This window comes from Pantherophis guttatus, chromosome 2 (genome assembly GCF_059756535.1).
Source record: "Pantherophis guttatus breed Tessera chromosome 2, ASM5975653v1, whole genome shotgun sequence".
Lineage (NCBI taxonomy): Eukaryota > Metazoa > Chordata > Lepidosauria > Squamata > Colubridae > Pantherophis > Pantherophis guttatus.
In genome coordinates, this window is record NC_142064.1 from 200,464,279 (window position 1) to 200,480,412 (window position 16,134).

At 36.5% G+C, this 16,134-nt stretch overlaps 1 protein-coding gene across 1 annotated transcript in view; it reads left to right on the top strand.

Moving 5' to 3' along the window:
- The window catches only part of GALNT10 (polypeptide N-acetylgalactosaminyltransferase 10), a 57,249-nt gene extending 48,325 nt beyond the window's left edge, over positions 1-8,924 (top strand). The window contains exons 9-12 of the mRNA XM_034401858.3: positions 726-947; positions 1,845-1,961; positions 3,636-3,785; positions 4,105-8,924. Coding sequence (XP_034257749.2) covers positions 726-947; positions 1,845-1,961; positions 3,636-3,785; positions 4,105-4,272 — 657 coding nt within the window. The 3' untranslated portion in view covers positions 4,273-8,924. The remainder of the gene's footprint in view (positions 1-725; positions 948-1,844; positions 1,962-3,635; positions 3,786-4,104) is intronic.
- Positions 8,925-16,134: the final 7,210 nt, after the last annotated feature.

The window sequence follows — 16,134 nt, forward strand, 5'->3', positions numbered from 1 at the left end:
AAAATGCATTAGTAAGAGGTTTGAAGCTACTGTTAAACGCATGCAAAATTCCTATCATTATTAAGTGTTTAAATCCACAACTAAAATGAAGAACTTACCAGTTTTTAGAATATTTGAAAATATGCTCCAATAAGAAATTTAGTTACTACCTAACTATAAATTCAAGATTTCCTTTTCAGTTTGTAAATATTAATTTTAAAAAATATTTTACTTCCTGTTCAAAATTAATATATCTTAAAATGTGGTTAGAGGCTCCCTCTTGTGGGAAAAGAAGTAATGGGAAAATTCCTTTAATAACTTAAAATATTATACATTCTCTTATTTGACTCCCTATATTACAACCTAGCTTTAAAATATTTTATCTGTTGAAGAGTTAAGTATTAAATTTTAATCAATTTTAGTGGATTTACTCATTTTTATAATTTCATTATGAAATAGTGTATCTTGAATTGTACAAAAAGTTGCCTTTGAGTCAAGATGGCAATGTATACATCAGCCAAGTACTGTGGTAAGATCAGTGTCTATCTAAAATACATTATTTAACCTTTTAACATAGTCACTCTCCTGTATGTGCCAATAGTAAAGAAATATTAAGTTGAGAAGAGTTGCTTATCACTAGTTGTTCTGATTCTGTCCGTTACCATTAGCCATTTCTTAATTTTCCTTTCCTTCCTATTTATCAAGATAATTTTTTATTTTCATTTAAAAATATTGGAATCTTGTAGAACTTGAAACGGGTGGCTGAAGTATGGATGGACGAATATGCAGAATACATTTATCAAAGGAGACCCGAATATCGACATCTGTCTGCAGGGGATGTGACTGCTCAGAAAGAACTTCGCAATAAACTCAACTGCAAAAATTTCAAGTGGTTTATGAATGAAGTTGCTTGGGACTTGGGAAAGTTCTACCCACCTGTGGAACCTCCAGCAGCTGCCTGGGGAGAGGTTAGTTTATTCAAGTCATTCAGCCCATTTATCTACACTTTAGCATACAATTGCAGGTACTGTAATAACCACAGAATTTCTGGTCCCTCTGATTACATTCCCAAGGCTGGTCAACATGTTTTAATGCATGTGTTTTTAATTTCAGTGTTACAGAATTACCTATAGGAATTGAACAGTACATGTATATCTGTCAACCGGAAGTTGCAATATTAGTTTCTATGATGATTGGAAATTAGAACACCCACTGAATGGTAATACAGGGTTCCTCTTCTCTCTCTCTTTAAATTATACAGGGGGGAGGAACCGAAGAAAGATTTTGAAGGTTTAGTTAGAAGGAGTGAATTGACAGAAGGTAACCTCAATTGTAATCTTAAGGAGAGCTATCAAAACTTATATGTCATCCCCAAGAGCTGTTTTGAAATAAAGCAATCTCAACAGCACAATTTATATACCACTTCGTAGTTCTTTACAGCACACACTCTTAAGTGGTTTACAGAGTCAGCATATTGCCCCCGATAATCTGGGTCCTCATTTTACCTGAAGGATGGAAGGCTGAGTCAACCTTGAGCCAATCAGGATCGAACTCCTGGCAGAAAGCAGAGTCAGCCTGCAATACTGCATTCTAACCACTGCACCATCATGGCTCAAAAATAAATGATTCTGTGATATTTCTGATTCATGTCAGTTTAATAAATGTAGTCAGTCATTCAGTTCAGTCGTAAATTTATTCTATCCTGTTTCTTGTTATTTTTAAGGTTGTATAAAACCTGAATGTATTGCAGTTTTCTTGGCATACATATTTTTGGATGCATTTTTAAACGAATTGCATCACAAAATTCATCCAGTGAAGCTGCTGCTTATTAAGCTGCTGCCCTCATCTCTGATTTTGTTTCTCAGATCCATAATGTAGGGACCAGTCTTTGTGTAGATACAAAGCATGGGGCCCTAGGTTCACCACTCAGAGTTGAAACCTGTGTGAAAGGTAGAGGAGAAGCTGCATGGAACAATGTGCAGGTAATTGCATTTTTTAAAAATGAACTTGTTTACGTATTTACTTATTTTACTAAATTTGCTACCTGAATACTTACTATAGTCAAATGATTCTTGGCAATTTATAAAATCATCCAGTAAATTAAAACATCTAGTACACAATATTAATAACAAAACTTGAAAAATAAACACATATTTTACAAAATATATTTGTAAAGGGTAAAATCAAATATAAAAATTTTAAAAATAAAATCAATAAATAAGTGGCAGTAATCACAACTCAACTGTCTTAAATAACTGAGTGCTAAACATTTTTTCAGGTTTCAGAATTAGTCACAAAGCTAACATTTTATGCAAATGTTGATATAATATAACAGCTTCTTTAATGGAACAGTTTTGCGATCTTTTAAATAGTGTAGTAATAAATCAGTTTAAATTCCTTAAATTCCTTGCCTACTTTATTTGACTAGTTCCACCCATTTTAAGCATGAAAGCCAACTGGGTGACTTTGGGCTAGTTATTCTGTCGGCTCAGTCCACTTTGCAGGGTCGTTGTGGGGAAAATTGGAGGAAGAAGTATCAAGTATGTTTGCCATCTTAAGTTATAAAGTAATAAAAGCAGAATTTAAAAAATCAATCAAATTGAATATAATACGAAGAGGTAAATACAGTATTATGTTCACATAGTATACATATATACACATAATATATATAGAGCAGTTGGAAGAGGATTAAAAATTACTTTAACTTGGAAAATATATGTCATCACATTATGGCAATATTACTATTTAGAACAATACTTCCTCAATTCCTGCTCCCTAAATTGTCTTCTAAAACTAAGATTTGTGGATGATATTTTTATTATACAGTTATGGACAATTGCCATCAGACGTCTGTCATTTTCACCTCACTTTCACTGCAAGTCTTGATCAGTTCATGCAATAAATGCCACCTAGACACCAATAAAGCACACTTATGTTACCTTCATTGTAGCATTTACCATTAGAAATCGGCAAATTTTTGCAAAATGTAGGTGAATACAGTTCAGAAATCTTTCAAAAATCAACAAGTAAGTATTTTATCAATGAAGGCTTTGCAGAATATTCTTTCATGGATCTCAAAGCAGCTATTCTTGAAAAATGAATTACAATGACTGATTCTGTCACAAAATGTAAAATCATTTATCACAGACCAATGAGTGCTAATAGGCCACTGGGTTTAAGAGTGTTTTTGTGTTGGCACATACTCCAAAGCACTTTCTAAATACTGAATCAAAATGCTGCATATCATCAAAACAATGGAAAATAATTGCTCTTAATGATAATCATAATTACACGACTCTTCTTACCATTGCTGGAAGAGACCATCTTAGTGGCCATGACCCAATCCACAGGACTGTCTATGACTGTCAAGTGGCATAAGACATAAATATATCAACTAGATTGGCTTCTAATTTTTGATGACTTAAGGCATCAATTGCATAATTCCTCTCTATGATATATAAAGACAATGTTTGAAAGACTCATAGCATTATACAAAACCTTAATATGCTCATCTTTGATCACATAATGGCAGCCTTTTATTCTAATACATGTCTAATTTCTTGCCCCAAAATAAATAATTAAAAATTAAGTAACTATCTGAAGAAAAATATGATTTTTTTCTCATTTATTTCTGATAGCATATGTTTATTAAACAGATATTCACATTCAGCTGGCGAGAGGATATCCGTCCAGGAGACCCTCAACATGCAAAGAAATATTGTTTTGATGCTATTTCCCACAATAGCCCAGTCACCCTTTATGACTGTCATGGAATGAAAGGAAATCAGCTATGGAAATACCGAAAAGTAAGTACATGAATCAAATGGTGTGATCATGTTGTAACATTTTGAATAATACTTTATTTTTTGCTTAGATAATAGAAAAAAACAAAAGGAGCTATTATTAATATGTTGTTCAGAAGAAGAGATTCAAGGAGCAAATACCATCATAATTTCAAAAATTTAACAATATGCCTCTTTTGCAACATGTTTCCAAATAAAGTCTGTTGGATAATGTATTGACTTTTGATATGAAAAAAGTTATTTATGCAAAACGTGTTTAGAAAGCTTATTTAAACAATAAAACAGTACACGTAGTGAGATTAATTTTAACTTTCATCTTCAGGACAAGACACTTTATCACCCAGTAAGTGGCAGCTGCATGGACTGTAATGAAAGTGATCGAAAAATCTTCATGAACATGTGCAATCCTTCGTCTCCATCACAACAATGGATATTTGAACATACAAATTCAACAGTCTTGGAAACCTTTAATAAGAATCTTGATCTTTAAAGACATTATTTATATGTAAATATTAGTCATAATTTTTACAGGGGATATGACAATTTTTAAAAAAATAATTTTCTAAAAAATGAAAAAGGGAGAATCTCAGGAGAGAGTGACTATCAGGCCAGTCTTTACTTTGATGATGCTGCATCTATGTCTCTGGATAATTCATCCTCATTAGCAAGAAGTCTAGAAATCTGCATTGTTATAATTATAGATTTGGAAACAGTGACAACCTGTGAAGTGTATAGAGGGACACAGCTAAATTCAAAAATGAATTCATGTGAAAATGTCTTTTATTCAAGTTTAATTATCCAATTTCTTTCATTTTTCGGTTCTTAGTTAAGAAGCTGCAAGAATGAAACATCATTGAAAATTTCTAAATAACTTAAATAACTAAACATTAGGAAACATGTAGATTACAGTAAAATATCAATGACGACAAGAATAAATCTATTAGTGTTATTCTTGCATACAATAACTTATAGTATTAGTAGCAGTAAATACTTTACATCAGGGATCCCCAACTCCCAATCTGTGGACTGGCATTGGTCTGCGTCATGCCAGAAACCATGCTGCACAAACAAGCGAAGCCCCATCTGTGGGATGCAGGCAGCATGGAAAACCAGCCCCATCCGGTCCACAGAAAAATCTTCTCCATAGAACCAGTCTTTGGTGCCCAAAAGGTTGGCTGCTGGTGTACATGAAGTGTTGCCATTTTAACTTGATGTTTGATTTTTCATTATGGCCCTGATTAAATAATATATAACGATTGGTATATGTTCACACAAAGTTCACAAATATGAATGCCAGATATCTGTGATAACGGGTAGGCATTGGACAAGCCATATGTGGCAGGTTTAAGGATAAAGTCAGATTTTAACTATGAATTTCCTAAAGTATATACTCCTAATCAGGTTATAATGATGGCCCTTACATCTAATATGGCAATACTGCCAGTCCATTGGAAACTAACGATAATTAAATCTTAAGAGGACAGTGAACATTTTTGACTTCTCTGCAGCAATATAATATTTGTCATTTTTTTGCCAAATAAACTGACAGATTAGTATTTCTTGATTTCTAATACTAATTATTCTTTTAGAACACTTGAAAGTTTTGTTATAGTAGCAGTTGACTAGTTGAAAAATGAACATTCATTTTACTGTGTTTGTAAATAACTAGTCGACATTCATGTTTATTTATAATCATAAAAACATATGAACTATAAACTTTCCAGACTGCGTGTATGTCAATACTCCCTCTGGAAATTTATCAACTAGTTGTGTTAAAAATAAAAATTTAGCTTCCCAATTTTACTAGGACATACTATAAAGATTAATAGTCACACTACTTGACCTCAAGTAGCAAGCATACTTTACATGAGGATCAGATCTATCGGTGCTAAGTCTACAGAACAATAGTGGGTACTGTAACCTTATATTTAGTCATTTATTAGACTTAAATCCTGCATAAAAACTTTCCAGGAAGTTAACAATTTACAGTTATTACATTTAAAAAACATAATTAAAGCTTTATGATGAAAACAATAGTATATATGCCTAATTTAGCAGTCAAAATATACTTAAAGGTCAGCCTAAGTAACAGTATTTTTATCCACTGATTGAAAGGATGACTTTTTGGGACAGGCAACTCCAAACTCTGGTAGCAGACATCAACAAGGCCTTTTCTTGAATTCCCATCAAACATCTCTCTCTTGGTGGTGGACTGAAAGAAGACATTTATCAAAGATCTAAAAGGCAAGGAAGATTCAGAAAGAACAGTCCTTCAGATAGCTTCATTCCAAGTTGTGTAGGACTTTATAGATCATCACACAAACACACACCACTTTTGAGCCTAGAGACAGCTTACAAAATTATAAAATTGTTACAATGTTGCTATTTTATATGCTGTTCCATAAGGCATTCTAAATTATTGTAAATAGATGGTTCCTCACTTAGTTGTAGTGATTCAGTTTAGTTTTAACTCACCATTTTGACTGTTTACTTTTATGAAGTGAACTATCGTGGCCAGTTGTGATGCTATGTGAATTTTTGGAAGCCAACTATAGATCTTAATTGCAGGGAACTGTTTGTTTTAGAAAACTTCTGCATATGCTTGTCCCCTTAGAGTGTCAGTAAAATTGAACATAACAGCATCATTAAAATAAAGAAGTGCCTTTTAAAATGCAAATGTACAACAAAAGCTTAAACTTGAACAATTTCCTAGTGCCTTGCTGGACAAGAGTAAAATAGGTATGAAATGTACAAGACTTATGTACTATGTGCTGTTATTGATATTTTGAGGATATGATTTTATTTTAAGTTCAGATTGCAAGATGGAAGGACAATGGATAATTTAGAAAACCTGAGAATCTCTAGGTTCTGACATTTAGTATTGGGAAGTATTAATCTTCACAGGACATCCTGACTGACTATTAGTCCTAGATGGTGGCACACAAATATGAAAGTGTTAACCCCAATTTCTCCAGTGAATTTCCAAGCCTATCAAAATATAACTAATTATATGTGCTATTAGGCATCCTTCCCAATACCTAGTTGCCTCGAAACACGAGATGGGCAGCATATAAATTTAATTAATAATAGCTCTGTGATAAAAGAAAACTGTTTACATCTTCATATATGCTTGAATACTTTTTCACAGTGGTATTTGTTTTAGTCATCTTCAGGATCTGATAGCTTCTATACCAGAAATATGAAGAGTACAACAAAATCTGTTAAGTGGTTGCTATTTATTGATATTGTCAGGCCATTTTCTGATCATATTGCTCTAGATAAAAATAATGATGAAGTCAAGTACTGTAGTACTTGTAGTACTTGACTTATGATCATTCATTTAACTGATGGTTCAAAGTTATGACAGCCTCAAAAAAAGTGACTTTCAACCTGACCTCAAAATTATGACGCACCACCTTCCATGATCACGTGATTGAATTTGAATGCTTGGCAATCACATTTACAACAGTTGCGGGATCTTGTAATCACGACTGCGATTTGCAACCTTCCCAGCTGGCTTCAACAAGGAAAGTCAATTGGGGAAACTGTATTTGCTAAAAACTGTGTGATTCACTTTGGTAATTTGCTTAAAAACTGTGATAAAAATGGCTGGAAAATCTGATTCAGTCATGTGATGATTTGCTTAACAACCATATTGCTTTGCAACCAAAATTCCAGTCCCAACTGTCATAAGTCAAAGGCTATCTGTAGAAGATTAGTAGGCCATACAAGATTTCTTTTTACCATACAAACAGTAAATTCATTGATTTGATTAAGTTTCTATTATGATCTGCAATATAAAAATATTCACATCTTGGGGGAAATGTTTTATAGAACTATTCACAGAGTGCTGACATTGATATAAAATTGCTAGTTTGACATAATTTAAACTAACATAAAGAGAGTAATTTCTCCTTTAATATGTAACAAAATCAAAATTTCTGGTTGAAGAGCTGCACAAAGTTTCTGTGTCTTGGATTACTTTTAGTGCAGCCTGATACTATGCCTCCCATTATTACTGCATATAAATTTATGCCACTAATTGTTTAGAAATCTAGGCATCCTATTTCTAAATGTCCTTAACATGCTCAAAGTACATAGACTTTTTCCAGAAATTGTAGTATCTTGGTGAAAAATCACAGTGAACTAGATTTTAAACAAATATTGCTAGAGATTTTTAAATACTCTGAATTCATAACTGATCTTAAAAGAACCAAGCAAGTCTTCCCCAAGTAAAGGATTTATTGTACCTTCCTATAGTGACTTCCTACAGGTGCTTTTCTCCCAGCTAGGTTTTAATCTCAGCTGGGCTCCAACATAGGAAGTGGAGCCTCCAAGGAAATATATTACAGGCAGTATAAAAGATAAGTTCCGCTTTTTTTTTTTTGAACAGAATGTCTCTTTTGTTCTTAAATTAAAATAGAGTACATAAAAGCTTTAAATTAAGAGACACTGTTGCAGTTGTATTTGGATAGTTAAAAACAAGTTTTACACAAACTTTATCATCCTTAAATATCATTTTTAGATCAAGATAACCATTTTAAAAAATAGCCAATTTGAGGTCTACTTATAATGGTGTTTTTGAACTACATTCTGTTCTAAGCTCTCCAATAGATTTGTCATCAATTAGAGATACCTTCACATTCTAGTAGGTAAAAGGGGTTTTAATTTGAACGAATTTAAAAGCATACAAACATATGTTGTGGTAGGTAGAATTTTTTTATCATGAAGAAAATTATATGCACTAAGTTCACAACATTGCATTATACGTAACCAAAGTAAGTATAACATTAGCTCTTCCAACAATGCTATTAAGCAGCTAAAGATTTAAGGGGAAAGAAACAGGAAAAATGCAGCTCATATGTAGAAAGTCTTCAGGGATTCTTAAACAGTTTCCCTCTTTGTAATGCATGCTTAACAGTTTCTTTTAAATTGGATGTTGCCACAAATTGTGTATTTATTTTGTGCATCTTGGGACAATATCTTAAGTTGGGAGAGATCAAGGATGTCTAGCACTTTAATGTAGTATCTCTGATTAACTGGAAATCATTTGGATGTCAAGTTTAGTATTTTTACGAATTGAATGGTCTTTCTTTTATAATATATTTAAAATAAATTTTTATTGTGTCCTTTTTCTGAAAACTTGTATAAGTATTCTGTTTTGTAACAGCCAAAGCATTTGTAAAGGGAGGAGAGACCAATTACATGAAATAATACAAGTAATCCTCGCTTAACTACCACTCCTTCAGCGACTGCTTGGATTTGCAATAGTGGTAGTTACTACCATGCAACTCTCCGATAGTCATGTGATTGCAATCCAAGCACTTGGCAAGTGGCTCAAACTTATTGTTGCAGGATCCCCTTGTCACATGGTTGCAATTTCCAACTTCTCTGCCACTTCCTACAAGCAAAGTCAATGGGGAAGCCAGCAGAAAGTCAGAAGTAACAATCACATGAGATCCTCACTTAACAATCTGCAGTGATTTACATAACAATGGCAACTAGGGAACTGCCTGGATTGCTGTTGCTTATTAATGTGGTCATGACATTGCGCTTTATGACTTCATTACCTAGCAACCAAAATTCTTCACTTAGTATTAAGTGAGGACTTACCAATATTATAAACCAAAAATGCCATTTGGTCATATTGTATTGTCATCTTTAACTGGAAATAGCTATTGACCATCACCTTTATATTACATTTTTGTAAGAAATATTTGTCAAATGCTTATTTCTATGAATTTCTTTTACAGAAAATCTTGAACATGAAAAGCAAGTTGTCCATAATCATATCTCTTTATCTTACTAGGCAATCATGATAAATGTTTACTATTGGAGAAAAAAATAAAATCTTAGAGGTCTCTTTAAAAAAGCTCTTTTTAATGGAATGTTGGGCTGAATGATCATATTAATTTTTATACATTTTTAAAAAGTGTTTTGACAGTTTATTTTTATTTACTTTATTTATTTGTTCCTATTTCTATACCGCCCTTCTCCAAATAGGACTCAGGGCAGTGAACAGCCAAAGTAAAAAAACAGAACATACAAAATTTAAAAGCAGTTTAAAATAATTAAATATTTTGGCCGTAAATTAAAACAACCCAATTTAAAATCAATTTAAAATTTAACTCAAGCCAGCCCAGCTAGTTGAAATAAATGGGTTTTCGGGGCCCGACAAAAAATCCGGAGGTCTGTTATTGTACGTATCTCTGGGGGGAGGTTGTTCCAGAGCGTGAGCACCGCCACAGAGAAGGCTCTCCCCCTGGGAGTCGCCAGCCGACATTGTCTGGCGGACGGCACCCTGAGGAGGCCCACTCTTTGCGAGCGTACTGGCCGGTGGGAGGCTATTGGTGGTAGAAGGCGGTCTCGTAAGTACCCCGGCCCTAAGCCATGGAGCGCTTTAAAGGTGGTCACCAACACCTTGAAGCGCACCCGGAAGACCACCGGGAGCCAGTGCAGCTCGCGCAGGAGAGGTGTCACATGGGAGTGCCTCGTCGCCCCCATAATCCCCCGCACGGCCATGTTTTGGACCAGCTGGAGCCTCCGGGTGCACCCCAGGGGGAGCCCCATGTAGAGAGCGTTGCAGTAGTCCAGGCGGGAAGTGACGAGCGCCTGACTGTGCGTAGGGAGTCCCGATCTAGAAAGGGGCGTAACTGGCGTATCAGGCGGACCTGATAAAAAGCCCCCCTGGCCATGGCCGTCATATGATCTAAAGACAGCCGTGCGTCCAGGAGGACGCCCAAGTTACGAGCCCTCTCCGTGGGAGCGAGTGATTCGCCCCCAATAGCCAGCGATGGCATCAGCTGGCTATATCGGGACGCCGGAAGCCACAGCCACTCGGTCTTGGAGGGGTTGAGTCGGAGCCTGTTTCTCCCCTAATACCTCTCAATCCCCTTCTCTTGGTATAGGACACAAAATGTTTGCATACATTTTCATACTTTAAATTTCCACAAAATTTAAATACTCATAAAAATTTGCCTCCAACTGGAATGTTTTACAGGGCAGATGAAAAAGGGAATGTGATGATAAGCATGTTAGGATAGAATTGGCATGATTTAGGTTTACTGTCTTAAGTCCTAAACCACACTATATGACCATGAACCAAAATCATTTTAAACTATATTATGTTACTGAGTTTGAATGCATTCCCTTAGATATCAGAGGAAAGTTGAGATACAATATAACCGTGATGGCGAACCTATGGCATACGTGCCACAGGTGACACATGGAGCCATATCTGTGGGCACACAAGCGTTGCCCTAGCTCAGCTCCAGCGCGCATGTGCGCACCGGCCAGCTAATTTTCGGGCCTTCCAGGCCCACTGGAAGTTGGGAAACGGGCCATTTCTGGCCTCGGGGGGGAGCCGTTTTCGCCCTCTTCGGGCTCCAAGAAAGCCTCTGGAGCCTGGGGAGGGCAAAAAACGGGCCAACCGGGTCCACCAAGCCATCATGTGTGAAAAGCAGGGGTCACATGGGGGTCACGTGCATGTGTGGGGGCAGGGGGCATTGAATTATGGGTGTAGCACGCGTCCGTGCGACCCCTCTGCGCTCCCTCCATTTTTGGCGCGCTACAGCAAAAAGGTTAGCTATCACTGCAATATAAAGTACCAAAACTGAAGGAGCAATGAGCAGTTATAAGAGCAATAAATTCTAAAAGATGAAGAATAGCATGGGGTACCTCAGTTTATCTCCCATCTTTTAAAGCCTAGCAGGGAATAATATTTTGGATGTTTGAGTTAAAAGATTTCAAAGTAAAGGGATTATAGAAGTGCCAATGTTACAATTTGAAAACACTCCTGTTATTAAGCATTGTGCAGGTAAATAATATTACTAGAAATAAGTATAGAATACTCTCCTGAAATAATCTGTCTAGTGAATATTTCTATGAACTCACTAGTATAGTTAAATACAACATTTAAATATTTAAATATTAATGACAATAGCTTAAAAAATGAGAAAAGGCTGTCTAGAGTTACATTGGAAAAAAATCTGGAATGGAAGAAGGAAAATCCAGATGTATTCATGACATGCTTAAATTAACCATTGTTGATGGAATTAACCCAGTTTTATGGGTATGCACAAAACTAGAATCACTGATTTGGTTCATGTAACTTGCTAGATAAAATGCAATTGGCTAGTTTGTGGGTATTGCTTGTATAACTAAAGGCAGCTTTGAGTGTTTTTTCTATGGTGGGACCGGTCTACAGGGCAATAACTTGAAATAGATCTATACTAGTCTCCCTTTATTTCTTTGTCGGTAAAACATAAATTTAACATAAAGGCAGCTTCAAATATAATGCATTACAGTAGGTATAATTAAAACATGGCAAGTGGTGCTAAAGTCGTTCCTAGCTTCTAGACAACATTTTAATACTCTACAGTAACTATGAATTTTATAATTGATAAAAGATATACAATTATCTCCTGCCTTTAATAATGTTTTCAACTGGTAAATATCTACTCAAAAGATCCATGACCAGCAGTACATTTAGCTGATGTCAGTGTCCTGGAGCCTGTTTTAGCGCATAAAGGAAAAAAGACAACCTTTATATGCTGGAAGCCTGCAGTAGTTGCCAGCATGTTTGCAAGTAGGTGGTCATTTCAGCATGTACAAAGAAGACATGTATCTCTACAGAAGAATTACTCCAAGAAAAAAAATCACCCTGCCTCCACTACTTCTAATTCTGTCAGACAGTTGCTCAATAATTGCTGGCTTCCTGCAATGTTGAGGTGGATTACTGTTAGGAAGATGAGAGAGACGGCGGGGTGGGGATGGGGGGGGGTCATCCCAGCAATCTCACAGAAGATAACTAGTTTCCCATTACTGTTTGCAGCAAGTCCTGATATACATTGAAAGTGACAAAGTTATTCTAAGTCTAATTCACTTCCCTCTATTCAGAGAAAAATAAAGGGGAGGTAATATTAACCAGAAGGTTAATGCTTTTTCTTGATGGTATTGCTTTAATTTTTGAAGTAATAACTCTTAAATTTCCTTTTCCTCCTCTCAGAAGTCTAAGCTTTTTAAAATTATAACAGTATAAAGAAAAGTTGTATTTAATATCTAGTGCTGGTGTAAGTTTAAGATTTGTATCAAGATCATTTTTTTATAGTGTAAATTTGCTGTGTTTGGGCCATTTGAAGCTTTTCTTTTTATTAAAGATCATTTATCTTAAACAGACTTAGGCCCTTACATATCATCCTTAATGAAAATATTAAAACAAAGATAGAAAAGAAAAAATGTTTTAATTGTCGAGTTTTTCTTCCATTCAATCAGGTCGGATTCTTAGAGACTGCCTGGGCAAGTTCCTGTGGATTTCTTGGCAAGATTTCAGAAGTGGTCTGCCATTGCCTGCTTTCTGAGAAAGTGACTGGCCCAAGGTCATCCAGTTGGCTTCATGCCCAAGGCAGAACTAGAATTTACAGTCTCCTGGTTTCTAGCTTGGTGTCTTAATCCCTAAATCAAATTGGCTCTCCATGTGGGGTGGGGTGGGGTGGGTGTGGTACAATTATCTAAATTATTAATCTAATTGTTTTTTCATACAACAGGACAGCCCGGCTTTTGGTGAAGATGTCTGGATACTACTAAGATGGCAGCATTTCTTTAAACAAGCTATTCAGGCTGTTTTCTTTCAAATGTTGCATCATTCTTATCAGTGGTTAATTTAGTCATATTCCTTATGGATGCATGAAAAATAATTATATTGGCTTGTGATTTTATATTTCATATCATAAACTGTAATGTAGCACTTCCAAGCTTATTAGGACAATAAATGGATCCTTGGATAGTAATCCAGCAGTTATATAATATAGCGGGTCCTAACATCTATTCCTATCCTGAAATACAAGAACAAGGATGAAAAGATGCTTTGAATTAGGCATAGGTGCACATGCTATAACTGTTTCCTTATGAAGGACTGTCATATTGGGGGAAGGGGGTTTCCTTGTGCAACATTCACTCTGGAAAATATATGACAAGATCACACTGACATAACAAGATACTTTGAGACAGACATGAGCAGGCTTTCTGGTGCTTCACATCCCCCTGCACATGCACATTATTGTTGTGGCTCCGATCCCCGAGGCTGACTTATCGGAGGGAGAAGGCTCCGAACATGAAGGAGAGGAGTTGGCCAGGCCTCCCTCTCCAGGACCCTCCTCTGGCAATGCCTCAGGTGTCTCCCGTAGGAGAAGAGATTGGCCAGGAGCCAGATATCTCCTCACAGTCGGACGGTGAAGGAAATAAGTCTCGGCTGGATCCACGCCAGCGTCAGAGACAAGCGCACGCAACAGAAAAGGAGGCGTGCCAGAGATTAAGCTGAGTCACTGGACCACACCCCACAGGGGATATAAGGGGGTGAGGTGGCCATTCAGACTCTGTGACGGACAAAACTAACTACTATCGAGTCACATTGCATCTTTGGAAACAATGTTATCTGCCTTGGATTTAATTACGGACTGGACTTGACAATTCTTGAACTGTATCTTGTTTATGAGTAAAGTACTTGGCAAGCAGCTACTGGGTTGCTGCCAATCCTCTTATCAAAAGAATTGGTTGTCTGCCACTTTATTTAACCCCCGACTGTCTGTTTGTGTGTGTGTGTGAGACGGGGACAGAACAATTATGTGCACATCTCTGATTGGAAAGGATTGGTATCTACAATGGGTGTTTTGCAAAACAAACTCACTCATCTCTATCTCAATAACGCAAGTCTAAATAATGTAACACTGCTGGGTCCACTTTTATAAAGTCAGGACAATAATGTGGGAAGGCAGCACATATGGGGCCAAGAAAGGTGTAGTGTTTTGACATGGATGATCTAGTTTTCTTGCTTGTTGCATTTGACAAGGTAAAAAGCACAACTCCTGAACCCATTCAAAAACTTCAAATTCACCAATATCTGATAAAGCTGTAGGCTTTTGAATAGCTGTATGCAGCTTTCTTTGCTGGAAGGAATGGCATAGAAAGATGGCAGAAGACAGTGCTCAGGGTCTCAAAGAGACAGGGAATGCTCACCAGTTTGGAATGGCTAAAGGGTACCAAACTGTTCCATCTAATTTTACACATTTTGAAAGGATCTGGCCTGCTGTTATCTTAAGAGGACAAACTTAGGTGGAACAGCAAAGGATGACCTAAGGCTGCCTCATACATGTGCTGAAAGATGAAGGCAACTTCATGTGGAAGTCAGAGGTAGCCAAGATACATATGTAGCAGGATTATAGGCAATACATAGAGGGCTTTTCCAGATGAATATCTGCTAGCTTTGCCGCCATGAAAAACAAGAATTATTTTGGGCTGCATATAAAATGTATAATAATGTGATAATTTATGGGTTATATGTGTTATATATAGGTATATTATTATATGTGATAAAAAGTGAGAGCCAGTTTGGTCTAGTGATTAAGGTACCAGGCTAGAAACAACAGACCATGAATGGTAAAGTTTTAGCCATGAAAACCAGCTGGTGACTTTGGGCCAGTCACTCTCTCTCAGTCCAACCTACCTCACGGGTTGTTGTGGGGAAAATGAGAGGAGGAAGGTGTGTTGGGTATGTTCAGTGCCTTGAGTTATTTGTAAAAATATTAAACTCAGGTACAAATAAATACTGTTACAATATTGTGGGCCTCATTCAGTGGTGAAATCCAATTTTTTTTACTACCGGTTCTGTGGGCATGGCTTGGTGGGCGTGGTATGGCTTGATGGGCATGGCAGGGGAAGGATACTGCAAAGTCTCCATTCCCACCCCACTCCAGGGGAAGGATACTGCAAAATCCCCATTCCCTCCCCACTCCTGGGGGAAGGATATTGCAAAATCTCCATTCCCACCCCACTCTGGGGCCAGCCAGAGGTGGTATTTGCCGGTTCTCCGAACTACTCAAAATTTCTGCTACCAGTTCTGCAAACTGCTCAAAATTTCCACTACTGGTTCTGCAAACTGCTCAAAATTTCCACTACTGGTTCTGCAAACTGCTCAAAATTTCCACTACCGGTTCTCCAGAACCTGTCAAAACCTGCTGGATTTCACCCCTGGCCTCATTGCTATCCAGTGCTGCATGAAGCCCATGGGCCACTGATTGCACATTCCTTGCTTAAAGATAAATATGTTATATAGTTTTCTACCTTAACAGATTTTTTCAGCAGAAAGAAACATGGAATATAACTAAAAATCATGAACAAAAAAAAAAATTCTGTAGAATTCTGTAAAGTTTCAGTTAAAAGCCTCTTAAGAACATAAAACAAGATTTAAGTTACTTTTGGCTCCAAAAGTAAAGCAAAGTGCATTTTCATTATTTATATACAAGGGGGGATGAGAACTCTGATGATCTATTAATTGTTCATTTGTAAGTATTGTATT